Below are 26,029 nucleotides of genomic sequence, written 5' to 3' on the forward strand. Positions count from 1 at the left end.
GATCTGCAGATGCTGGAAATTCAAACAACACACACAAAATGCTGGTAGAACACAGCAGGCCAGGCAGCATCTATAGGGAGAAGCGCTGTCGATGGAAGGGTCTCGGCACGAAATGTCGACAGCGCTTCTCCCTATAGATGCTGCCTGGCCTGCTGTGTTCTACCAGCACTTTGTGTGTGTCAATGTACATTGAGTTAGTTTTGAAATATCATACACTTTACTAAAGTCACATAGTTAGGGTATCAATCCTTCTCACCTGAATGAGAGAACTTTGCAGCTGGTGAATGCGTTTTTGATCTTGCTGCTTCTAAATACTCTGTTCAGCTGTAGGAAAGCAAGAGTTGGAGTTTAAGACAAAAGAAATCACAATTAATTAAATAATTAAATGCCTTGATCATTCATTTGCCTACCGACCTGGGAAGAAATAATACTCGCTGCAGATTTGTACAATGCTGAATTGGGATTTAGTAAGGTTGCGGATGAAGCCAAGTTGGTAATAAAGAAGGTCACGTTAAAATCATAGGGATTTCTGGTTTCAACTGGTGACACTGTTGTGATGAAAAATGAGAAAAATTATTAAACTTAGCTAAAATAATTTATGTTGATGATTCATTTGTAATCTGTAGAATTTAGATAAGTTAACGAGGAAGGCAGAAAACACAGACCCGGGCAGTGTGATAGAAAAGAGCATTCAACATTGTTGACATCTAATTTAATTCCATATGAAACTGGGGCAAATCAAAGAGCATCACGTTGACAGCATCCTCTTGTAAGTGGTTCTCCATATCTCATTCAGCTTGTCACTACTTTGTTGTCTCACATATTTTGTCTGAATTTGGGTTCCAGCTCTAACTTCTGGTATCTGCCACTTGTTCTCAATACACACAAATGTAAAATTAGCCCATTAATGGTACCTGGCATGAGGTAGACAGGATAATGTAGCTCACGTACTGTAGAATTTCTGAAGTTTTTCATATAATTTAAATTTCAATTAGTTTATCAGTTTCCAAGAGAATAACCCTAGTTGTAAATCTAGAGGACTGTATCTCAAATGACGGGAGTACGGGATGGAGATTGAGAGCTCAGTGACATGGTGTCATGAGGACAATCTTTCTCTCAATAAAACAAAAGGGCTGGTCATTGACTTCAGAAAAGTGGGATGATACACATGCTCCTGTCTACATTGATGGTGTTGGGGTAGAGAAGGTTGAGATCTTCAATTTCCTTGCTGTGAACTTGTCCTGGTCCAACAATATTCATGTCACAGACTAGAAAGGAAAATGTTCCTACTTCCTGAAGAGGCTAAGGAAATTTGACATGTCCCCATCTACCCATCATTTTTTTGTTGAGGCACCATAGGAAACATTCTATCTGGATGCTTAATGGCTTGGTATGACAACTACTCTGCACTTGACCGCAATAAACAGTAGTGAGCTGTGGACACAGGTCAGCATACCATGGGAACGAGCATTCCCTCTGTCTATATTTCTCTATCCCTTTGAGAAGGAACTAGCATAGTCAAAGACCTCACCTACCCCAGACTTTCTCTCTTCCCTCTTGCAACAGGCAAAAGATACAAAAGCCTGAAAGCATGTACCACTAGGCTCAAGGAGATCTTTTATTCCACTGTTAACAGATTCTTCTTTAATAAGATGGACTCTTGGCCTCACAATTTACCTCATTATGTTATGCACACCGTCGTTTACATGCACTGCATTTTATCGGTAACATTTACACTTTATTCTGCATTACAGTCATTTTATTTTAGAATAGCTAAATACTGAGCGTAATGATTTGATTTGTATGAACAATATGCAAGACAAGCTTTTCACTGTATCTCCACATGGCGATAATACACCAATTTCAATGTAACATGTTGAGTACTCAGTTGGAAAGGACAGGAGAGCTGACAGTGCTATTGTATATATGCGAGTTTGTGTGTGTGTGTGTGCGTGCGCGCTCGCCCAATCAGAACTGACGGACTGCTGGTCTTATTTGACCAGCCAAATCCCCAAAAAAAAATCACCAAGGAAGACTGCTGGCTTCTCTCACCAGACAAGTCCAAAAAGTAAAAGACATACTAGTAAGGTGGAAAACTCTGCCATACATTGCCCCATGCTCCAAGCTCCAGCTACGAAAAGAGGAAGGTTGGGCATGGGGCTAGCCCCGAGCAGCAGAAACTCCAACAGAAGCTCAAAGACCTCATCTCTGGGAGAAGAGGGATATCAAGAAGATCGGTTACACCTGGAGACAACTCAAAAGACTGGCCCAGGACAGAGGACTCTGGCGAGCTACTTTTGTCAGCCCATGTCAAAGTAAGAAGAAGGAGGAAATAGAAACCGTACTTACTGACAGTAGGTGTTTCTTCATGGTAATCTGAAAAATCAGATAGGCAATAAGATTATATGCACTAACAATAATAGTTGATATGAAAATTTCTATTTATTTATTATTTATTAGAGATACAGTGTAGAATAGACATTTTCAGCCCAATGAGTTATGCCGGCCAGTAACCCACCTATTTAACTCTAGCCCAATCACAGGACAACTTACAATGACCAATTAACATACAACTGGTACATCTTTAGATTATGGGAGGAAACCGGAGCACCCAGAGGACACCCATGCAGTCACAGGAAGAATGTTTAAATTCCTTACAGATGGCACCGGAATTGAACTTGGATGCCCTGAGCTATGATAGCTTCATGCTAATCAATACACTATTGTGGCGCCCAATCATATTAATGTAATTAAAGAAAACAAAGCAGAATATTCCTATAAATGATAAGTACCATTCACATAGAGGCTACTGTTGTCCAGGGAATACATTGTTAAAGAGGAGAGGCCTTTTGTCTTGCCTCTGAACAGATGGTACACAGTGACACGGTTAACTTGCTGAGGGTCTGAGTCATTTCCGAAAGAGCAGTTTGCAAACACTCTGGTGTCCTGTACATTTTCTGAGCTAGAAATAAATAGAGAGAAAATCAATTACATCAAGAATTATTATTTTGAAATCCTCTTGAGATATTCCTATGTATCACTGTGCTATAACTAAAAACATTGGGGTTGAAATTTCAAGTTCAAATTCAGTCACTAGATCCTACACATGGATACATACCAGCAAAAGAAACAACATTCCTTGGAACCAAGGTGCACAACACAATGCATATAACTCACACACATTCACATGAAGTAATATTACCACCAGTAAAATAACAAATAATGTGCATTTATGACACAAATTAAGAAGTAAATTAGCACTTTAGAGTGGTGGGAGGGTTCAGTAGTTTCATAGCCTGGGGGAAGAAGCCATTTCCCATTCTATCAGTTCTTCTCCTAAGGCTATGGTACCTCCAGCTTGATGGTAGGGGTCAAAGAGATTGTTGGACCAATGGGAGGGATCATTGTCAATGCTGATAGCCATGTGGGAGCAAACCCAAACCATTACTACATGTGCAACCCATCTGCATCGGTGAAATGACTTGACCCAGTGCAATTATATTAGTTGGGAATAAAGCCAAACAAAAGAGAGTTAGTGAAGTGTTTGACAAGTACAAAACAATGTGCTTAGCCCACTGTTATCCATCAGAAAATCAAAAGCATTCAACAAGTGTTAAATCATAAACATGAGGAAAATATGTAAATGCTGGAAATTCAAAGCAACATACATAAGATTCTGGAGAAACTCAGCAGGCCAGGCAGCATCTATGGAAGTGAGTAAGCAGTCAATATTTTGCGCCAAGAATTCATCCTGATGCATGGTCTCAGCCCAAAATGTCAACTGCTTACTCTGCCTGGCCTCCAGCATTTTGTGTGTTGCTTTCAAAAGAGTTGTTTGAGAGCATTTTGGAAACCATAGTATTCTACTGTTTCATACAGTGATGCAGCTGGTTAACTTGAATGGTGCACCTTAACAAATAGTTAGAATTTAGGCAGGGAAGCCTCGCTGGCCTCAGTCTCTTCAGGAAGTGGAGATGCTTCTTTCTTGACCAAAAAGGTGGTTCTGGTGGTGCAATTGTTCTCACAAGTAAAATGTAAATATTTTGGTAATGTTATGTATATAACTAAAGTCACACAGAGTAGCAGTAAATACTAATTGGGATGATGCTCCTTACCTCAATGAGAGAAAATTGCAGCTGGAGAATGTCTTGTTGATGTTGCTGTTGGTGAACAGTTTGTTGAGCTGTTGGAAAACAAAAGTTAGATTTATAGGTAAAATAAACCTCCAAGTAATTAATTAATTGATTCAATCATTAATTTACCAACTGACCTGGAAAGTAATAATACTTGCTGCAGATCTGTGCAGTGGTGAATTGGGATTTAATAAATTTGCTGTTGAAGCCAAGTTAGTTATTGTGAAGGTCACATTAAAATCAAATGGACTCTGAACTGGTGCCTCAGCTGTTAACAGAAGCAAGAAAAAATGTTATGCATTCCTGTGATTGAATCATTTGGATCATGCAGACTGAAAGTAGGTTGACCAGTAATGTAGAAACGACAGACTGTGACCAGCCTTGATAGAAAGGTGCATTCAACATTATTGGCAAAAACAGTTTTGTCAATTACCACTGTCACTGGGACCAGAGCTGCCCTCATCAGTAAACTTCCACTTTGCTGTGTTATGCTTATGAACGTAATCCTGTTCATTGAGCTTGATTCTTGGATTATGACTCTAATTCTATTGGTCACTCCCCTTTATCTATGTCTCTCGCAATTCCTACAGATGTACCATGGAGAGCATTCTAACTGGTTGCATCACCATCTGGTATGGAGGGGCCACTGCACAGATCAAGAAAAGTTGCAGGAAGGTGTAAACTGAGCCAGCTCCACCATGGGCTCTAGTCTCCCCAGCATCAAGGACATCTTCAAAAGATGATGCCTCAAAAAGGCATCAGCCATCATTAAGGACCCCCATCACCATGACCTGCTCTCTTTTCATTGCTGCCATCAAGGAGAAAGTATAGGGGCTTGAAGACCATAAGACCATAAGACCATAAGATATAGGAGCAGAAGTAGGCCATCCAGTCCATCAAGTATGCTCCACCATTCAATCATGGGCTGATCCAATGCTTCCAGTTATCCCTATTCCCCTGCTTACATCCCATACTTTTTGATGCCCTGGCTAATCAAGAACCTATCTATTTCTGCCTTAAATACACCCAATGACTTGGCCTCCACAGCTGCCTTGAGGCAACAAATTCCACAGATTTACCACCCTCTGACTAAAGTAATTCCTCTGCATCTCAGTTCTAAAAGGATGTCCTTCAATCCTGAAGTTATGCCCTCTTGTCCTAGAATCCCCTACCATGGGAAATAACTTTGCCATATCTAATCTGTTCAGGCCTTTTAACATTCAGAATGTTTCTTTGAGATCCCCCCTCATTCTCCTGAACTCCAGGTAATACAGCCCAAGAGCTGCTAGACAGTCCTCATACGGTAACCCTTTCATTCCTAGAATCATTCTTGTGAATCTTCTCTGAGCCCTCTCCAATGTCAGATTATCCTTTCTAAAATAAGCCCAAAACTGCACACAATACTCCAAGTGTGGGCTCATGAGCACCTTATAGAGCCTCAGCATCACATTCCTGCTCTTATATTCTATGCCTCTAGAAATTAATATCAACATTGCATTTGCCTTCTTCACAACTGACTCAACCTAGAAGTTAACCTTTAGGGTATCTTGCACAAGGACTCCAAGTCCCCTTCCATCTCTGAATTTTGAATTTTCTCCCCATCTAGATAATAGTCTGCCTGTTTATTTCTTCTACCAAAATGCATGATCATACACTTTCCAACATTGTATTTCATTTGCCACTTCTTTGCCCTTTCCCCTAAACTATCTAAGTCTCTCTGCAGGCTGTCTATTTCCTCAACACTACCTGCTCCTCCACCTATCTTTGTGTCATCGGCAAAGTTAGCCACAACTCCACTAATACCGTAGTCCAAATCATTGACATACATCATAAAAAGCTGTGGTCCTAACACTGACCCCTATGGAACTCCACTGGTAACTTTCATTCCCACTCTCTGTTTTCTGCTGACTAGCCAGTGCTCCACCCATGCTAGTAACATCCCTGTAATTCCATGGGCTCTTATCTTGCTAAACAGCCTCATGTGCGGCACCTTGTCAAAGGCCTTCTGAAAATCCAAGTACATCACATTTACTGCATCTCCTTTGTCTACCCTGCTTGTAATTTCCTCAGAGAATTGCAATAGGTTTGTCAGGCAGGATTTTCCTTTCAGGAAACCATGCTGGCTTTGGCCTGTTTTGGCCTGTGCCTCCAGGAACTCTGTAATCTCATCCCTAAAAATCGATTCCAACAACTTCCCAACCACTGATGTCAGGCTAACAGGTCTATAGTTTCCTTTCTGCTGCCTCCCACCCTTCTTAAATAGCAGAGTTACATTTTCAATTTTCCACTCATCTGGTACAATGCCAGAACCTATCAATTCTTGGATGATCATCGTTAATGCTTCCACAATCTCTCCAGATTCTTCCTTCAGAACCCATGGGTGCATTCCATCAGGTCCAGGAGATTTATCCACCCTAGCTTCCTGGGCACTTTCTCAGTTGTAAGTTTCACTGCACATACTTGACTTCCCTGACACTCTTGAATGTCTGGTATACTGCAGACATCTTCCACTGTGAAGACTGATGCAAAATATGCATTCAGTTCCTCTGCCATCTCTGCATCTCTCATTACAATATCTCCAACGTTATTTTGTATTGGCCCTATATCTACCCTCGACTCTCTTTTACCCTTTAAAAACTTAAAAAAGCTTTTAGTATCTTCTTTGATATTAGTCACCAGCTTCCTCTCATAATTGATCTTTTCCTTCTGAATTACCTTCTTAGTTTCCTTCTGCAAGTTTTTAAAAGCTCCCCAATCCTCCACCTTCCCACTAGCTCTGGCTTCCTTGTATACCCTCTTTTATGTGTTTACTTTGGCTCTGACTTCACTTGTCAGCCATGGTGGTGTCCTTCTTCCCTTTGAAAATTTCTTCTTATTTGGAATGTGTCTGTCTTGCACTTCCCTCATTTTTCACAGAAACTCCAGCCATTGCTGCTCTGCCGTCCTTCCTGTAAATGTCCCTTTTCAGTCAACTTCGGCCAGTTCCCCTCTCATGCCATTGTAATTTCCTTTATTCCACTGAAATACTGACACATTGGATTTTATTTTTTTCCTCTCAAATTTCAATGTGAACTCGATCATATTGTGATCACTGTTCCCTAAGGGTTCCTTAACCTTAAGCTCTCTTATCACCTCTGGATCATTGCACAATACTCGATCCAGCACAGCTGATCCCCTGGTGGGCTCAATAACAAGCTGTTCTAAAAAACCATCCTGTAGACATTCTACAAACTTTCTCTCGAGGTCCAGTACTGACCTGGTTTTCCCAATCTAATTTCATGTTAAAATCCCCAATGATTATCATGACATTGCCTTTCTGACACGCCTTTTCTATCTCCTGCTGTAATTTGTAATCCACATCCTGGCTGCTGTTTGGAGGTGTGTAGACAACTACTATCAGGGTCTTTTTATCCTTGCCATTTCTTAACTCAACCCATAGAGACTCTACACCTTCTGATCCCATGTCAACCCTTTCCAATGATTTAATATTACTTCTTATACACAGAGGCACACCATCCCGTTTGCCTACTAACCTATCTTCCTGATACAATGTGTGTATCAAAGCACACACTCAGTGTTTTAGGGACAGCTTTTTCTCCTCTGCCATCAGCTTTCTAAAAGGACAATGAACCCATGTAGACTACCTTATTAATTCTTTCTTTCTTTTTTGTACTACTTGTTTAATTTATATATATATACTTGTAATTTATAGTTTTTTATCATTATGTATTGCAAAGTACTGCTGCTTCAAAACAACAAACTTCATGACATATGCCAGTGATATTAAACCTGATTCTAAAAAAATGTGGCATGCGTAACTGCTATATTGCATTTAAGTAGACAAGTACTATAGACTGAACTCTGATGCTGTGAAATGACGTGGCTAAGAGTATTGCCAAAACTGTTGTTGACTGGTCACATCTCACTCTGACTCAGTTGTTATATGATATTCAACACTGCATTATACTAAGGAGACTGCTTTTGGCAGCATTTAGTACACTTTCAATAAATAATATTTACTATTTTTACAAAGACAAATAAAAATCTATGTCAGGTGAACATAGAAACAGTAACAGTACTCACTGGTTGCAAGTATAGATTCATGGTAATCTGAAAACAGAGAAAAGCTTAATTTAAAACAAGGCAAGTCATTGTGAGGATTATACTCTAATTGTTTTTATGATTGTGTTTGTTTTGATGAAACCAATGTGATCAGTTTGATCATTTTGATTTAACTGAAATGAACAAAACAGAATATTCCTATAAATGATAAGTACCATTCACATAGAGGCTACTGTTGTCCAATGAATACATTGCTAAGGAGGAGAAGCTCTTTGTCTGGTCTCTGAACACACGGAACACATTGACCCTGTTAACTTCTTGAGGATTGGAATCACTTCCGAAAGAGCAGTTTGCAAACACTCTGGTGTCCTGTACATTTTCTGAGCTGGAATTAGATGGAGAGAAAATCAATTATAATGATTAAAACAAGTGATTCTACAGGTGCTGCAAATCCAGAGCAACACACACAAAATGTTGGAGGAACTCAGCAGGCCAGGCAGCATCCATGGAAATGAATAAACAGTCAACGTTTCAGACCCTTCATCAGGACAAGAAAGGAAGGCAGAAGATGCCAGAATAAGGTAGTAGGAGGAGGGGAAAGAGGACAAGCTAGAATGTGATAGGTAAAGCCATATGGTTGGGGGGGGGGGGGGTGGTGGATGAAGTAAGAAGGTGGAACATGATAAGTGGAAAAGGGCTGGAGAAGGAAGAATCTGACAGGAGAGGAGAGTAGACCATGGGAGAAAGTGAAGGAGGTGGGGCACCAGAGGGGATTGATAGGCAGGTGAGGAGAAGAGCTGAGAGTCAGAAAGGGGAACTGTGCATGTTCTATTACGATATATCCACTTTATTTGTGATTGATAAATGTGCTTTTAACTACAGTGGCCTGTGCTTCCACTGAAGTCACTCACACAGTGTTGAAACAAATCAACGTTCCTTACCGGAAAGAGAGCAGTTTGCAGCTAGAGAATGTATCTTTAATCTTGCTTTTGCTAAACAATTCATTCATCTGTAGGAAAGCAATAGGTGGAGTGTTAGATAAAATAGATCACAAGTAATTAATTAATTGTATCAGGTATTCAATTTTCCAACTGACCTGGAAAGTAATAATACTTGCTGCAGACTTGTGCAGTGGTGAATTGGGATTTAGTAAATTTGCCGTAGAGGCCAAGTTAGTTATAGTGAAGGTCACATTATAATCAAAGGAATGTATGAGCTGGGTTGTTGCCACTGCTGTGAAGAAAAATGCAGAAAAATATTAACTGAGTTTGAGGAATTCGTGTTACTGAATCATTTGTTTTCCCTAGAATTATGGACGCTTAACCACAAACATAGCTTCAGGATTGTTTAATGTCATTTCCAGTACACAAGTGCAAAAGAGAATGAAGTAATTGTTACTAGAGATCTGATGTAACACAAAAAACACAATAAGATAAAGAATACAATAATAATAAAAATACACAGAACTGTATAAATACATATTATACATAGATTGATTTTATGTCCATCAAGTGATACTAGGGACAGGAGTGTCTGTACATTAGGTAACTCTGACAGGAAATGAGTAAGTAGTAGTGGTTGGTGTTGTGAAGTGGCGGTGTTGATCAGCTGATGTGGAGAAAAATGTGGATAAAAACACTTAGTGAGCTTAAAGAATTCTTGTTGCTTAACCACTTGTATGTTTGTTCATTATGTACCAGGTTGTATGTCTTGGGTGATCATAGTATTTCCTTGACCATGATTGTTCTTGGCAAATTTTATCACTGAAGAGGCTTGCCATTGTCTTCTTTTGGGCAGTGAGTTTGGGTTGTGTAATTGGGTGGCAGGGGCTTCTTGGGCCAGAAAGGTTTATTATAATTTGTGTCTTCTAGAATTATGGGAGGTTAACCAGGAATGTAGAAAGGACAGCAGAATATTTAACTTTTAATTTTTTTAACTTAGAGCTACAGCATAATAACAGCCCCTTCCATACTACACAATTATACCCAAGTATCCAATTAACCTACTGTTATGATCCCAGCCCCCTCCTTTGTGAGAATCGCAAGAGCACCCGTTGAAGGGGGGGGGGGGGGTCAGTAGACCCAGTCGGAGAGAGAGAGAGAGAGAGACGTGCCAAATTGCAGGTACCACCAGGGATACAGAATAAAGACAACAGCGACTATTGTCTCATGGAGACCACGTGAAAAGCCTTTGGGCAAGGTGGGCTGGTTGAGAGAGAGATTGCATCATCACAACCTGATTGACACCTGCGACCCCGTGAGGAAGTATAAAGGAGAGTCTCAGGGGGACAGCCCCTCAGACGCACCAAGAAGACACGAGAGTGTTCCCGCAGCAGCGGGAAGCCATTCTGAAGGAAGCCACGTGCGTTAGATTCCGGGATTGGAATCTGTGGCTGGAATCACAGGAAACCGCTTTTAACTAACATCGGGGAGAGGAAACCAACGCTCCCCCGATTTCACGGAAGATTCATCAAGACACGGCAAGTTCTTTCTCTTCTCCCCCAATCTCTCTCTCTCTTGGTTGCCCCACGTGAAACCCAGCGATTTTCAAAGGGCTGAGGCCGGCAGCCTTCTGAGTGACTTTTATATTTCCAACGGACAATCTATTAACCCCTAGACATCAGCAGAGCTCACTTCTTAATGATGATGATTAATATACCCGCGCTTTAGATTGAGTGTTGACAATGTGCACTATCTGAATGTATGTATTAACCCTACTTTTGTGTCCCTTTACGAATAAAATGTTTGAAAATAGTGACAACAGACTTCAATAGACCTCTCTATCTTTGCTGGTAAGTTATCCAGTTACGGGATACGTAACACTACTAACTTGTATGTTTTTGGAATGTAGGAGGAAACCAGAGCACCTGGAGGAAACCCATGTGGTCACAACCTTCTTACTGATAGCAGTGGGAGTTGAACCCAGGTCACTAGTGCTGTAAAGAGGTTGTGCAAGAGGTGCTTAGGTGGGCACATAATGGGAGGGATATGGACTTAGTTGCAGGCATAAGGGATTAGTTTACTCAGGTGTCGTGAGCATGTTCCTGTGGTGTACTGCTCTATGTTCTGTTTCATCTTCTTTCATCAAATACAAATGTACTCACTCAGTGTTGGTGTCAACATCAATTCATGGTAATCTGAAAAATCATAAAAGCACCATTTATTTGATGGAAAGCAATCATAAAATAACGGACTAAAATTGAATTATTTCATAACTTTTTTGTGTGATCACATTTATGCAATAAAATAGACCACAATATTACTATGGGTGATAAATACCATTCACGTAGAGGCTGTTCCTGTCCAGTGAATATATTCCCAAGGAGGAGATGTCACTTGTCTCGTCTCTGAACACATGGTACACAGAAACCCTGTTAACTTCCTGAGGGTCAGAATCATTCCCAAAATGACAGATTGCCTGCACTCTCGTGTCCTGTATATTTATAGTGCTGTAGAATAGATGGAGAGAGAATTAAATAAATTATGAATTGCTATTTTGAAATTCTCCACAACATCTTCCCATACATTCCCTTCAATAGCAAAGTGCTGGAGATGAAAACCCCAAAAATATTGTTACTTTGTCCAAATCCTTTCCAAAGCTGTTGTTTGAGAGCACTCAGCTATCTTTAATGAGAGTCAAATGGCAATAAATAACTGAATAAACAGTAATCTGATATCTTATTTGGAAAATATAGAATATCAATTTCTCTACAATAATTTATAAGGTTGGGGCTAAGATGTCTTAAACATAGATACTCAAGGTCAAAACACTGAAATAGTTTGAACTATTATTTGAAAATATATGGTGCTATTGTCCATTATTTGACACTGTTGTGTTTTTTGAGAAATTAACTTGTCCCAATGCTTTATTTGTAGAAATATGCTGGATGTCCAAAGGCAGAACAATGATAATGGGGGAGTATATTAGAGGTTCTCCTGTGGCCATGTGGCAGAGAAGGAACTGAGAAAAGTGAATAGCATATTTACAGGAGACAAGGTGAGAAGAGGTATAGTCAAGATAGCTGTGGTAAGTAGCAGGTTCATAAAAGATGTTGGTAGATAGTTTGTCTCCAGAGTTTGTCTTCACATGTGCTCGAACTTCTCAACAAATTTCAATCGACTGGCCCATACCTCCTCATTTTCACCATGCCTGTACACATCTATCCCATCATGGAGGTCTTAAAGCTCTCCACTTCTTTTTCAATGAAAGATCCAACAAGTTCCCCCTCCACCACCACCCTTCTCCATCTGGCAAAACTGGTCCTCATTCTCAACAATTTCTCCTTCCGCTTCTCCTTTGAGCTTCTCCAAACCCAAGGGGTAGCCATGGGCACCCATATGGGCTGCAGCTATGCCTGCCTTTTTGTTGGCACTATAGAACAGTCCACGTTCCAAGCCTTCCCCAGTAATGTTTGCCAACTCTTTCTGCACTACATTGATGCTGCTTCCTGCACCCATGCTAAGCTTGCCAATTTCATCAACTTTCACCCTGCCCTTAAATATACTTGGTCCATTTCTGACACCTCTCTCCCCTTTCTCAATCTATCTGTCTTCAGCTCTTGAGACAAACTGTCTACTGATAAATTATATAGACCTACTAATTCCCACGGCTATCTTGACTACACTTCTCCCCACCTTGCCTCCTGTAAAAATACTATTATCTTTTCTCAATTTCTTAATCTCCACCGTATGTTTCTGGGAGGAGGCTTTCCTTTTCAGGGCATCAGAGATGTCCGCCTTCTTCAAAGGACATGGTTTCACTCCCTCCACTATTGATGCTGCCCTCACCTGCATCTTCCTGTACATCCACTCACTCCATCCTACTACCACCTTAACATTGATAGAGCTCCTCCTTATCCTGACCTAGCACCCTATGAGCCTCCATATCCAACAAATCATCCTTTGCAATTTCGGCCATCTTCTACAGGATCGTGGCACAAAACACATATGTATGTCCCACCCACTCTTTGCTTTTCATGGGGATCACTCTCTCCGTGATTCCCTTGTTCATTCATCCCCTACCTCCACTAATCTCCTTCTTGGCACATTTCCATGCAACTGACAGAAATACTTCAGCTGAATACTCATCTCCTTCCTCACCTCCACTTAGTCCTTCCAGGTGAGGCAAAACTTCACCTGTCAATCTGTTGTCTACTGTACCCGATGTTCTCAATGTGACCAACTCTATATTGATGAGACCCACCGTAAACTGGGGGACCGCTTTGTTGAGCACCACTGCTCCATCTGCCAAAAGTGGAACTTCCAGTGGCCAACCATTTGAATTCCTATCCCCATTCTGTTTTAATATATTGTACCGTGACCTTCTCTTCTGCCATGGTAAGGCCACTCATAGTGTGAAGGAGCAACACCTCATATTCCATTTAGGTCACCTCCAACACTAATGACATAAACATCAATTTCTTCTTCAGGTAATACTTTTCCTTTTCCCTTTCCTCTTCTTCTATTCCCCACTCTGGCCTCTTCTCTTCAGCTGCCTATCACCTACCCCTGGTGCGCCTCCTCCTTCCCTTTCTCCAATGGACCACTCACCTCTCCTATCAGACCCCTTCTTCTCCAGCGCTTTACCTTATCCACCTATCACATCCCAGTTTCATATTTCCTCACCTCTCCAGCACCCATCTGGCTTCACTTATCATCTTCTAGCTTGTCCTCCTTCCCCTTCCCCACCTTTTTTATCTGGAGTCTTCCCCTTTCCTTTCCAGTCCTGAAGGGTCTTGGCCCAAGACATCAATTGCTTATTCATTTCCATAGATGCTGCCTGACCTACTGAGTTCTCCTAGCAGTTGTGTATGTTGTTCTGGATTTCCAACATCTGCAGAATTGTGCTAAGGATTTTACAACTCATGTTCTCAGTATTATTTATTGATTTATTCATCTATTTTCTTTTACACACTGCTTGTTTGTTAGTCTGTGTGTGCAGTTTTTAATTGACTCTATTGTATTTCTTTACCCTACTGTGAATTCCTATAAGATAATGAATCTCAAGGTAGCATATAGTGACATATACGCACTTAGATAATAAATTTATTTTGAACTTTGACGTTCCCACCATGGCATCTGATGGCCTGGGGTCTATTCAACAGGTCCTCTCTGGGAAATGCTAGAATCAACATCTGCTGGAGTAGAATATAATGTCTGTCTGCCAACAGATGATCCTTACAGATAAACTCAAATCTCAAAGGTATGTTCTGATGTGTGCATCCTCATGGTGTTGCCTCTGGCATTTGGAAGAAGTAGAATCACCACAAAGGATGCCATGGAGACCTTTGATATCCAAGATTTTGCTTTGGACTTTTTTTTAGTGAAAGCAAATCCTTATGTGATATTAACCCTTCTAGTGTCAGAGTCATGGGGATATTTTATTTTTTTTATTTAGAGATACAGCACAGTAACAAGCACTTCTGGCCCAACAGGCCCACGCTGCTCAATGAGACCCACATAGCCAATTAACCTATTAACCCGTATGTTTTTGAAATGTGCAAGAAAACAGGAGCACCCAGAGGAAACCCACACTGTCACAGGGAGAATGTTACAAATTCCTTATAGGCAGTGGCACGAAATAAACCCAGATCACAGGTGTTGTGGAACGTTACACTAGATGCCAAGTGAATGCTTTGCCATGTCATGTACATTTTGTGAAGTCACGCATAATGTTGAAACTCAAATCAGGTTGATTGCCAATGTTCCTTACCTGAATGAGAGAACTCTACAGCTGATGAACGTTCTGTTGATATTACTTTTGCTAAACAGATTGTTCAGCTGTAGGAAAGAAAGAGTTGAAGTTTTAAATAAAATAAACCACCAGTAATTAATTAATTGCATCAATCATCAATTTGCCAACTAACCTGGGACGCAATAATAATTGCTGCAGATTTGTACAGCGGTGAATTGGGATCCAGAAAATTTGCTGATGAGGCCAAGTTAGTTGCAATGAAGGTCACATTAAAATCAAAGGGATTTGTTTGCAAGCTTGGAGATATGGTTTGTATTGGTGATGAGGCTGTTAAGAGAAGTGAGAAAAAATTGTAGGTAAGTTTAAATATTTAACTTATTGTTAACTTATTTGTATCACACAGCTGAAAGAAAGATTACCCAGAATTCCAGATATTGTAACATTGAAATGCTTGTGTTCCTGTTGGAACTTGTGATGGAAAAGAGAATTCAACATTAATCTACAACAAAGAGTTGCTGCTTCCTCTGGTAGCTCGATGCATCTTTTCACCACGCTCTGAGATAAGATGCTGCCCTTGCGTTCCCCTTAAACCATGAACTCCAGCTCTAGTCTCACACAATCTATTGCAAAAAGCCTGCTTGGATTTAATCTATGTATTCCCATCAGCACAATGTTGCCGGCTGAACAGCCTGTTGCTGTGATATACAGCTCTGTTTTTTAAGTTAACGTTTATTGTCACACAATTAATATCACAACCTCACCAATAAGGTGAGGTTCAATAATATTTTGCATGTATTTAATACAAATTATTCAGTGCTATTATTCACTGTTCAGCATTCAACACAATCATTCCTTAGAAACTGATTGGAAAGCTGAGCCTACTGGACCTGAACACCTCCCTCTGCAACTGGATCCTAGACTTCCTGACTGGGAGACCTCAGTCAGTCCGGACTCTAACACCATCACACTGAGCACAGGGCCCCCCCCAGGGCTGTGTGCTCAGTCCACTTGCTGTGCACTCTGCTGACCCATGTCTGTGCTGTAACACACAGCTCGAACCACATCATAAAGTTCGCCGATGGGGACGTCACGTGATGACGTAGGATCGAGATGTGGGAATCCAGTTCTCCCATAAAAACCAATAAAATAATGTTTAAGTGAAGAAAAGTTAGTAAATATTTTTTAAAAATTACTTATACTCAGTATTGTCTTAAGATAAGTCTCCTAAACAGAAGCAGAAGAAAACTACTACTTTGAAGACAACACAAGTTGGAAAAGAATCAAGGCCGGCTGCCATCAAAGAGCCTCGGGCTCAAGTGCATTTTACCTCCGGCGATACAGAACAGGAAATTGCGGCAACATCAACCATCTCCAAAAAAAAAGAGCAACAGGAATTGCACATGCGTGAAGGAAGGGGCATGCGCAAACACGAGCAACACAAACTACAAATCCCAGCTACAATCGGAACTGAAAGTGAAAGTGAATATGAGGAGGAATCAGATTCTCTGGATAAATCAGATGAAGGTGAAGAGACAAATAAAGAAGATCAATAGGAAAAAGTTGGAGGTGATATTGGAGACATAAAAAATCTTTGGTGCAAATAAAGCATGAATTAAAAGCATTAAAAGTAATAAAAAATATATTAAAAAGATAAAGATTATGTTTGATAAAATGATGAAAAGACAGGACAAAATGGACAAGAAAATTAAAAACTTGGAAGTAACAGTGGGAGACACCATTGACAGAGTGAATAAAATGGAAGATAATATTTCTGCCTGGACATCAGAAAGAAAACGGTTGTTGGAAAAAGTGGATGTACTTGAAAATTTTAGCAGATGAAATAACATTAAGATTGTTGGACTTGAAGGTATAGAGGGAGAGGATCCAATAATTTTTTTTCAAAAATGGATTCCGGAAATTTTGGAAATGGAAGAAGGAACCCAGTTAATTGAAATTGAAAGGGCTCACAGAGCCTTAAGATCAAGACCTCAAGTTGATCAAAACCCATGATCAATCTTGATAAAATGCTTAAGATATCAAGATAAAGAAAAGATCCTGAAGGCGGCTGCCCAATGTGCCAGAAAGAGAAACGGGCCATTGATGATAGAAGGGAAAATATCCCGACATAAGTTATGACCTTTTGAAGAGAAAGAAGGAACTTAACCCAGCAAAAAAAGTTTTATGGGAAAAGCGTTATAAATTTATATTGCGCCACCCAGCAACCCTGATAATTTTTTTGGATGATGGAAAAAGAAGATTTTTTACTGATTATTGGGATGCGGAAGAATTTGCACAAGAACTCCCAAATATTTGCTAATCACAGCCAAAGATTTAAAAGTGAAACGGATTAAAGATGAAGACAGGGACAGTGAATGAAGTTGATAGATGTTTAAGGACAGAAGAATATTTAAATATATTCTTAATTATATGATACAGGGGAGAAAGGTAAAAATCTGAGAAATATTAATCGAGAGTAGTGATATTATTTTTTCTTCTCTTATATATCCTTTTTTATGTTGCGGGGGAGCTGGGGGAACTTTGGATCGATTGCTATGGGATTCACGTGTGTAATCATGGCGATTGCCATGACCTGTACAACGGAGGGGGGTAATGTTGCGTTTTTTTTATTCACAACATTAGTAGGGGGGTATTTTGTTATTTTTTTTCTTTATAATCTATTTTTCTTTAAACTTTCTTTCTTTGCCTGGACATTTGGGGGGGGGGGAGACACATAGCAACATGGAGAATTTTAAAAAGATTCCCCAAGGTACTACAAAAGTTGAAAAGTTAGGTATTACTTTAACCCTGTTAAAAACAATGACTAATTTACTGAATTTTTAGTTTTAATGTTAATGGGCTTAATGGACTGGTGAAAGGAAAAAAGATTTTAACATACATTAAGAAAACGAAAATAGATATAGCTTTTTTACAAGAAACACACTTAACAGAGATAGAACATCAGAAATTAAAGAGAGATTGGGTTGGAAATGTTATTGCAGCTTCATTTAATTCAAAGGCGAGGGGAGTTGCAATTTTGATTAATAAAACTTTACCAATTAAAATACAAAATGTATTAATTGATTCTGCGGGGAGATATATAATTATACATTGTCAAATCTTTTCAGAACTATGGACTCTTATGAATATTTATGCACCAAATGAAAATGATGTAAAATTTATACAAGAGACCTTTTTGAATTTGGCTGACGCACATGACAAAATATTAATAGGTAGAGATTTTAATTTTTGTCTAGACCCAGTTTTAGATAGATCAACAAAGGTTGTTACAAAATCAAAAGTAGCAAAGTTAACTTTATCATTGATGAAAGATTTAAATTTGATTGATATATGGAGAAGAATTAATCCAAAAGAAAGGGATTACTCATTTTATTCAAATAGACATAAAACTTATTCAAGGATAGATTTTTTCCTATTATCAACGAATATTCAAGACAGAGTGAAAAATATGGAATATAAAGCAAGAATATTGTCAGATCATTCCCCCTTGACAATGACAATGATAATGATGGATAAAGAGGAATCGATTTACAGTTGGAGATTTAATTCAATATTATTAAAACGTCAAGATTTTTGTGATTTCATGAAAAAGCAGATTCAGTTTTTTTTAGATACAAATTTACATTCAGTTGATGATAAATTTATAGTATGTGAAGCAATAAAGGCATATTTGAGAGGCGAGATAATAAGTTATACTTCTAAAATTAAGGAGGAATATATGGTAGAAATAGAACAATTGGAAAAAGAGATTACAAAATTAGAAAAAGAATCTCAAAGATATATGACAGAAGAAAAACGAAGACAACTTATTAACAAGAAGTTACAATATAATACACTCCAGACATACTGAACAGAAAAAGCGATTATGAGAAGTAAAAAGAGATATTACGAACTAGGTGAAAGATCACTCAAAATTCTTGCTTGGCAGTTAAAAACAGACCAGACTTCCAAAACGATAAATGCCATTAGAACAAGTGTAAATAAAATTACTTATAAACCTTTAGAAATTAATGAAACTTTAAAGAATTTTTATTCTGAACTGTATCAATCAGAATCAAAAATGATAATGTCGAGATAGAAAGGTTTTTATCACAAATAACACCTCCAAAATTGAATTCGGAAGAACAGAAGGGATTAGATATGCCTTTTACATTAAAAGAGGTCGAAGAAACTTTAGGATCACTTCAGAGTACTAAGTCCCCAGGAGAGGGTGGTTTTCTGCCCAAATTTTATAAAAAGTTTAAAGATTTACTAATTCCTCCTTTTATGGAGTTAATATACCAAGCGGAAAGAACGCATAAACTTCCAGAATCTTTTTCAACAGCTATTTTAATAGTATTGCCAAAAAAAGATAGAGATCTTTTAAAGCCAAATATAGACCTATTTCTTTGTTGAATACCGACTATAAAATAATAGTAAAAATTTTATCTAATAGATTATCTAAATACTTACCAAAATTGATACATATGGATCAAACAGGATTTATTAAAAATAGACAATCGGCAGATAATGTAACTTGGTTACTTAGCATAATTCATTTGGCACAAAAGAGGGAGGAAATGAGTGTGGCAGTTGCCTTAGATGCAGAAAAAGCATTTGGTAGATTGGAATGGGATTTTTTATTTAAGGTATTGGAAAAATATGGATTAAGGGTATCTTTTATAGAATGGATTAAAACCTTAAATACTAATCCCAAAGCTAAAGTAGTGACAAATGGTCAAATTTCAACATCATTTCAGTTAACAAGGTCAACTAGACAAGGTTGTCCATTATCACCTGCTTTATTTCTGTTGGCGATAGAACCATTAGCTGAATTAATTATAACGGATCCAGATATTATGGGTTTCAGAGTTAAGCAGGAGGAATATGAGATTAATTTATTTGCTGACGATGTTTTGCTTTATTTAACAAACCCATTGTATTCGCTGCGTAAATTATCTTCCAGATTGGAAAAATATGGGAAAATATCAGGCTACAAAATAAATTGGGATAAAAGTGAAATTCTACCTATTACTAACGGAGATTATAGTCAACGTCAACTAATAACTCAATTTAGATGGCCAATAAATGGCATAAAATATTTAGGTATAAGAGTTGATAATGATATAAAGAATTTATATAAATTAAATTATTTACCATTATTGAAAAAATTTCAAGAAGATCTTGATAAATGGATTACATTACCAATAACATTATTAGGCAGAGTAAATGCTGTAAAAATGAATATATTCCCTAGATTACAATATTTATTCCAAACACCACCAATACAATCACCACAGAAGTTTTTTCAAGAGTTAAATAAATGTGTGAGGAAGTTCCTTTGGAAAGGCAAGATGTCAAGAATATCGTTGGAAAAATTGACATGGAAATTTGACCTGGGAGGGTTACAACTTCCAAACTTTAAGAATTATTATAAAGCAAATCAACTTAGATTTATTGCATCTTTTTTTGATGAAGATAAACTGATATGGATTAGAATAGAATTAGATAAAATAGGAGAAAATATACCAGAAGATTTTATATATAAGTGGGAATCTAAATGGATATGGGAAAAGAAATAATCTCCTATATTAAAACATTTGATTGATTTATGGTATAAGATAAATGTTGATGATGAGATAAAGAAATCTTTATTAGCAAAGAGACCTTTAATTCAAAATAAACTTATTCCTTTTACAATGGATAACCAACTTTTATACAATTGGTTTCAAAAAGGGATTAGATATATAGGAGATTGTTTTGAAGGAGGTATATTAACGTCATTTGATCAATTAAAGAATAAATACAAAATATCAAACAGGTGGGGACTACGCGGTTTCGGAATATTAAGTGTGTAGTAGAGAAAGGTGAGGCGGAACAAGTGATAAGGAGGACACATGCACAGAGGGATGGTCTGACGGAACATGAAATTAAATGTGTTGAAAGAATAAGTAAATTTAGGAAGGACAACAAAATTCTAGGGGCGTATAGCCCGATGGGAGTTCGGGGAGCTGGGTTAAGCACAATAGGCAGAGATTCAAACAGAGAGAGGAGAAATGGGCTAAAAATTCTATATTTGAATGCACGAAGTGAAAGAAATAAGGCGAATGAGCTTGAAGCTCAGGTGCGAATAGGTAACTATGATGTTGTTGGGATAACAGAGACATGGCTGCAGGGAGATCAGACCTGGGAAATGAATGTACCAGGGTATATGTGCTATCGTAGGGAGGGAAATGTGGGCAGAGGGGGTGGGGTGGCCCTGTTGGTGAGGAATGAGATTCAGTCCTTTGCAAGAGGGGACATAGGGTCAGGAGAAGTAGAGTCTGTGTGGATAGAACTGAGGAACAGTAAGGGCAAAAGGACCCAAATGGGTGTTGTATACAGGCTACCAAACAGTAGCATGGATATTGGGTGCAAGTTGAATAGGGAGTTAACATTGGCATGTGGCAAGGGTAATGTCTCAGTAGTTATGGGGGATTTCGACGTGCAGGTGAACTGGGAGAATCAGGTTGGTGCTGGACCCCAGGATAGGGAGTTTGTAGAGTGCCTACGGGATGCATTCTTGGAACAGCTTGTACGAGAGCCGACCAGGGACAAGACTATTCTGGATTTAGTGTTATGTAATGAACAGGATTTGATAAGCGATCTTGCAGTAAAGGAGCCATTAGGAAGTAGTGATCATAATATGATAAGTTTTTATCTGCAATTTGAGAAGGATAAGGGCAGCTCAGAGGTGTCAGTGTTGCAGTTGAACAGGGGAAACTATGGAGCCATGAGGGAGGAGCTGGCCAAAGTTAAATGGATGGATATCCTAGCAGAAAAGACAGTGGAACAGCAATGGCAGGTATTCTTGGGAATAATGCACAAGGTGCAAAATCAGTTCATCCTCCAGAGAAGGAAGGATTCACAGGGGGGAAAGGGGCCACAGTGGTTGACAAAGGAAGTCAGAGATTGCATAGGATTGAAAAAAAGGAAGTATGACAGAGCTAAGGTGAGTGGGAGGACAGATGATTGGGAAGTTTTTAAGGAACAGCAGAACTTAACTAAAAAGGCAACACGGGGAGAAAAAATGAGGTATGAACGCAAGCTAGCCAGGAATATAAAGGAAGATAGCAAAAGCTTTTTTAGATATGTGAACTTTAAGAATTATTATAAAGCATTTTGGCAGGAATAATCCAAATAGAACATACAGAGTAAATGGTAGGGCATTGAGGAATGCAGTGGAACAGAGAGATCTAGGAATTACAGTGCATGGTTCCCTGAAGGTGGAGTCTCATGTAGATAGGGTGGTGAAGAAGGCTTTTGGAACGCTGGCCTTTATAAATCAAAGCATTGAGTACAGAAGTTGGGATGTAATGTTAAAATTGTACAAGGCATTGGTAAGGCCAAAATTGGAATATTGTGTACAGTTCTGGTCACCGAATTATAGGAAAGATATCAATAAATTTGAGAGAGTGCAGAGACGATTTACTAGGATGTTACCTGGGTTTCAGCACTTAGGTTACAGAGAAAGGTTGAACAAGTTAGGTCTCTATTCATTGGAGCGAAGAAGGTTGAGGGGGAATTTGATCGAGGTATTTAAAATTTTGAGAGGGATAGATAGAGTTGACGTGAATAGGCTGTTTCCATTGAGAGTAGGGGAGATTCAAACGAGAGGACATGATTTGAGAGTTGGGGGAAGAAGTTTAAGGGAAACACAAGGGGGTATTTCTTTACTCAGAGAGTGATAGCTGTGTGGAATGAGCTTCCTGTAGAAGTAGTAGAGGCCAGTTCAGTTGTGTCATTTAAGGTAAAATTGGATAGGTATACGGACAGGAAAGGAGTGGAGGGTTATGGGCTAAGTGCGGGTAGGTGGGACTAGGTGAGATTAAGAGTTCGGCACGGACTAGGATGGCCGAGATGGCCTGTTTCCATGCTGTGATTGTTATATGGTGATTGTTATAAGGTTAAGACATTGACATGGATAGAAAACTGGTTGGCAGATAGAAAGCAAAGGGTAGTGGTGATTGGGTGTTTCTTGGAATGGCAGGTGGTGACTAGTGGGGTGCCACAGGGCTCTGTATTGGGACCACAGCTGTTTACAATTTACGTCAACGATTTAGATGAAGGCATTGAGAATAACATCAGCAAATTTGCTGATGATACTAAGCTGGGTGGCAGTGTGACATGTGATGAGGATGTTAGGAGAATTCAGGGTGACTTGGATAGGCTGGGTGAGTGGGCAGATACTTGGCAGATGATGTTTAATGTGAATAAGTGTGAGGTTATCCACTTTGGGAGTAAGAACAGGAAGGCAGATTATTATCTGAATGGTGTAGAGTTAGGTAAGGGAGAAATACAAAGAGATCTAGGAGTCCTTGTTCATCAGTCACTGAAGGTGAATGAGCAAGTGCAGCAGGCAGTGAAGAAAGCTAATGGAATGTTGGCCTTTATTACAAAGGGAATTGAGTACAAGAGCAAGGAAATCCTTTTGCATTTGTACAGAGCCCTGGTGAGACCACATCTGGAGTATTGTGTACAGTTTTGGTCTCCAGGGTTAAGGAAGGACATCCTGGCTGTAGAGGAAGTGCAGTGTAGATTCACGAGGTTAATTCCTGGGATGTCTGGACTGTCTTGCACAGGGAGGCTAGAGAGACTAGGCATCTACACGTTGGAATTAAGGAGATTGAGAGGGGATCTGATTGCAACATATAAGATCATTAAGGGATTGGACAAGATAGAGGCAGGAAATATGTTCCAGATGCTGGGAGAGTCCAATACCAGAGGGCATGGTTTGAGAATAAGGGGTAGGCCATTTAGGACAGAGTTAAGGAAAAACTTCTTCTCCCAGAGAGTTGTGGGGGTCTGGAATGCACTGCCTCGGAAGGTAGTGGAGGCCAATTCTCTGGATGCTTTCAAGAAGGAGCTAGATAGGTATCTTATGGATAGGGGAATCAAGGGATATGGGGACAAGGCAGGAACTGGGCATTGATAGTAGATGATCAGCCATGATCTCAAAATGGCGGTGCAGGCTCGAAGGGTCGAATGATCTATTTCTGCACCTATTGTCTATTGCCTATAACACTCTTTTTTGTTATTTCCAATTAAGGGCTTATTTAAGAGATAAATTGGGTCAAACAATGTTATTGCCGAAACCTAATGAAATAGAAACTTTAATTCAAAAAGTAAAAATTAAAAAAATTATTTCTTGTATGTATAGTTTGATTCAAAAACAGGCAATTAAACAAGGAATTCATAAGTCAAGACAAAAATGGGAAAGTGATTTGAATATTAAAATTGAAGAAAGTTGGTCAAGACTACGTATTGACAGTATGACAAATACAACAAATGTCTGGTTAAGATTAGTGCAGTATAATTTTTTACATCAATTATATATTACACCACAAAAAATAAATAAATTAAACCCAAATTTATCTGATCAATGTTTCCGATGTAATCAAGAAATTGGTACTTTTTTACACTCTACTTGGTCTTGTTTTAAAATTCAACCTTTTTGGACAAATTTAAGAGTTTTATTGGAACAAATTATTGGAACACAACTTCCACATAATCCAACATTATTTTTACTAGGCGATATTGAAGGGATAAAACTGAAATCCAAACTGAATAAATATCAGAAAGAATTCATAAAAATGGCATTGGCAGTAGCCAAAAAGGCTATTGCAGTTACTTGGAAATCGGATTCATACTTAAGTATAGATCGGTGGAAGAACGAAATTTTCAGCTGCATTCCACTTGAAAAAATTACTTATAATTTAAGAGATAAATATGAAATACTTCTGAAAATTTGGCACCCTTATTTACAAAAGATAGGATTAAATATATAGGTGCTCCGAAGATAAAATTATTGGTTATTTGGGGAAAGAAATAAATATATATACTAAAGCTATTATGAACTCCGTGGAGCATGTGGGGATCTTCCGATATCCAGACACTCTTTCTTTCTTTTTTCTTCTCTCTTTTTTTCTCTTTCTACAGGGATATGTTAGGGGGGAGGGGTTAAGCGGAGGGAGGAAGGGTTGATAATTTTTTTTCCTTTTGTAACTATTTGAAAAGTCAATAAAAAAAATTTATTAAAAAAAATTGTTTTAAATCAAGTTCGCCGATGACACGATCCTGGCGGGTCTCATCAGCAAGAACGATGAGTCAGGATACAGAGAGGAGGTGCAGCCTTAATGTGAACAAAACAAAAGAGATGGTTGTTGACTTCAGGAGGGCATGGCGTGACCACTCCCCGCTGAACATGGACGGCTCCTCGGTAGAGATTGTTAAGAGCACCAAATTTCTTGGTGTTCACCTGGTGGAGAATCTCACCTGGTCCCTCAACACCAGCTCCATAGGAAAGAAAGCCCAGCAGCATCTCTACTTTCTGCGAATGCTGAGGAAAGTCCATCTCCCACCCCACATCCTCATCACATTCTACAGAGGTTGTATTGAGAGTATCCTGGGCAGCTACATCACTGCCGGTTTGGAAATTGCACCATCTCAGATCGCAAGACCCTGCAGTGGATAGTGAGGTCAGCTGAGAAGATCATCGGGTTCTCTCTTCCTGCCATTACAGACATTTTCACTGCACTCTGCATCCGCAAAGCAAACAGCATTATGAAGGACCCTACGCACCCCTCGTACAAACTCTTCTCCCTCCTGCCATCTGGGAAAAAAACACCAAAGTAGTCAGGTTCTCACGACCAGACTATGTAACAGTTTCTTCCCCTAAGCCAACAGACTCCTCAATACCCAGAGCCTGGACTGACACCAACTTACTGCCCTCTATCATGCCTAATGTCTTCTTAGTGCAGTCCTGGGTAGGTCTGTAGTGTATAGTTTTTTTTCTGTGTTGTTTTTACATGGTTCAGTGTAGTTTTTGTATTGTTTCATGTAGCACCGTAGTCCTGAAAAACTTTGTCTTGTTTTTACTGCATACTGTACTAGCAGTTATGGTCGAAATGACAATAAAAAATGACTTGACTTGACTTGACTAAACAAAGAAAAAATCAATGAGACAGAATCAGTACTCACTGGCTGATGGTGTGCGTTCATGGTAACCTGAAAAATTTAAAATGCATCATGTATCAGATGTCACGTCAACATTAAATGAAGAATAAAACTGAATTCTTTCATGGTCTTTTATGTTTGATCATATT

At 39.1% G+C, this 26,029-nt stretch overlaps 2 protein-coding genes across 2 annotated transcripts in view; both read right to left on the minus strand.

Annotated features, from left to right (window-relative positions):
* LOC132405958 (mucin-16-like) overlaps positions 1–15,247 on the minus strand; it is a 37,406-nt gene extending 22,159 nt beyond the window's left edge. Inside the window, exons 1-14 of the mRNA XM_059990994.1 lie at positions 15,061–15,247; positions 14,907–14,974; positions 11,474–11,643; positions 11,299–11,331; positions 9,292–9,428; positions 9,137–9,204; positions 8,411–8,580; positions 8,217–8,243; positions 4,271–4,401; positions 4,116–4,183; positions 2,793–2,962; positions 2,350–2,376; positions 415–548; positions 257–324 (exon numbers count right to left, since the gene is read on the minus strand). Of these exons, the coding sequence (XP_059846977.1) occupies positions 257–324; positions 415–548; positions 2,350–2,376; positions 2,793–2,962; positions 4,116–4,183; positions 4,271–4,401; positions 8,217–8,243; positions 8,411–8,580; positions 9,137–9,204; positions 9,292–9,428; positions 11,299–11,317 (1,019 nt within the window). The 5' untranslated portion in view covers positions 11,318–11,331; positions 11,474–11,643; positions 14,907–14,974; positions 15,061–15,247. The remainder of the gene's footprint in view (positions 1–256; positions 325–414; positions 549–2,349; positions 2,377–2,792; positions 2,963–4,115; positions 4,184–4,270; positions 4,402–8,216; positions 8,244–8,410; positions 8,581–9,136; positions 9,205–9,291; positions 9,429–11,298; positions 11,332–11,473; positions 11,644–14,906; positions 14,975–15,060) is intronic.
* LOC132406568 (mucin-3B-like) overlaps positions 11,457–26,029 on the minus strand; it is a 186,442-nt gene continuing 171,869 nt past the window's right edge. The window contains exons 245-247 of the mRNA XM_059992390.1: positions 15,061–15,215; positions 14,907–14,974; positions 11,457–11,643 (exon numbers count right to left, since the gene is read on the minus strand). Coding sequence (XP_059848373.1) covers positions 11,457–11,643; positions 14,907–14,974; positions 15,061–15,215 — 410 coding nt within the window. The remainder of the gene's footprint in view (positions 11,644–14,906; positions 14,975–15,060; positions 15,216–26,029) is intronic.

The sequence above is a fragment of the Hypanus sabinus genome, chromosome 16 (assembly GCF_030144855.1).
Source record: "Hypanus sabinus isolate sHypSab1 chromosome 16, sHypSab1.hap1, whole genome shotgun sequence".
NCBI classification, from domain to species: domain Eukaryota; kingdom Metazoa; phylum Chordata; class Chondrichthyes; order Myliobatiformes; family Dasyatidae; genus Hypanus; species Hypanus sabinus.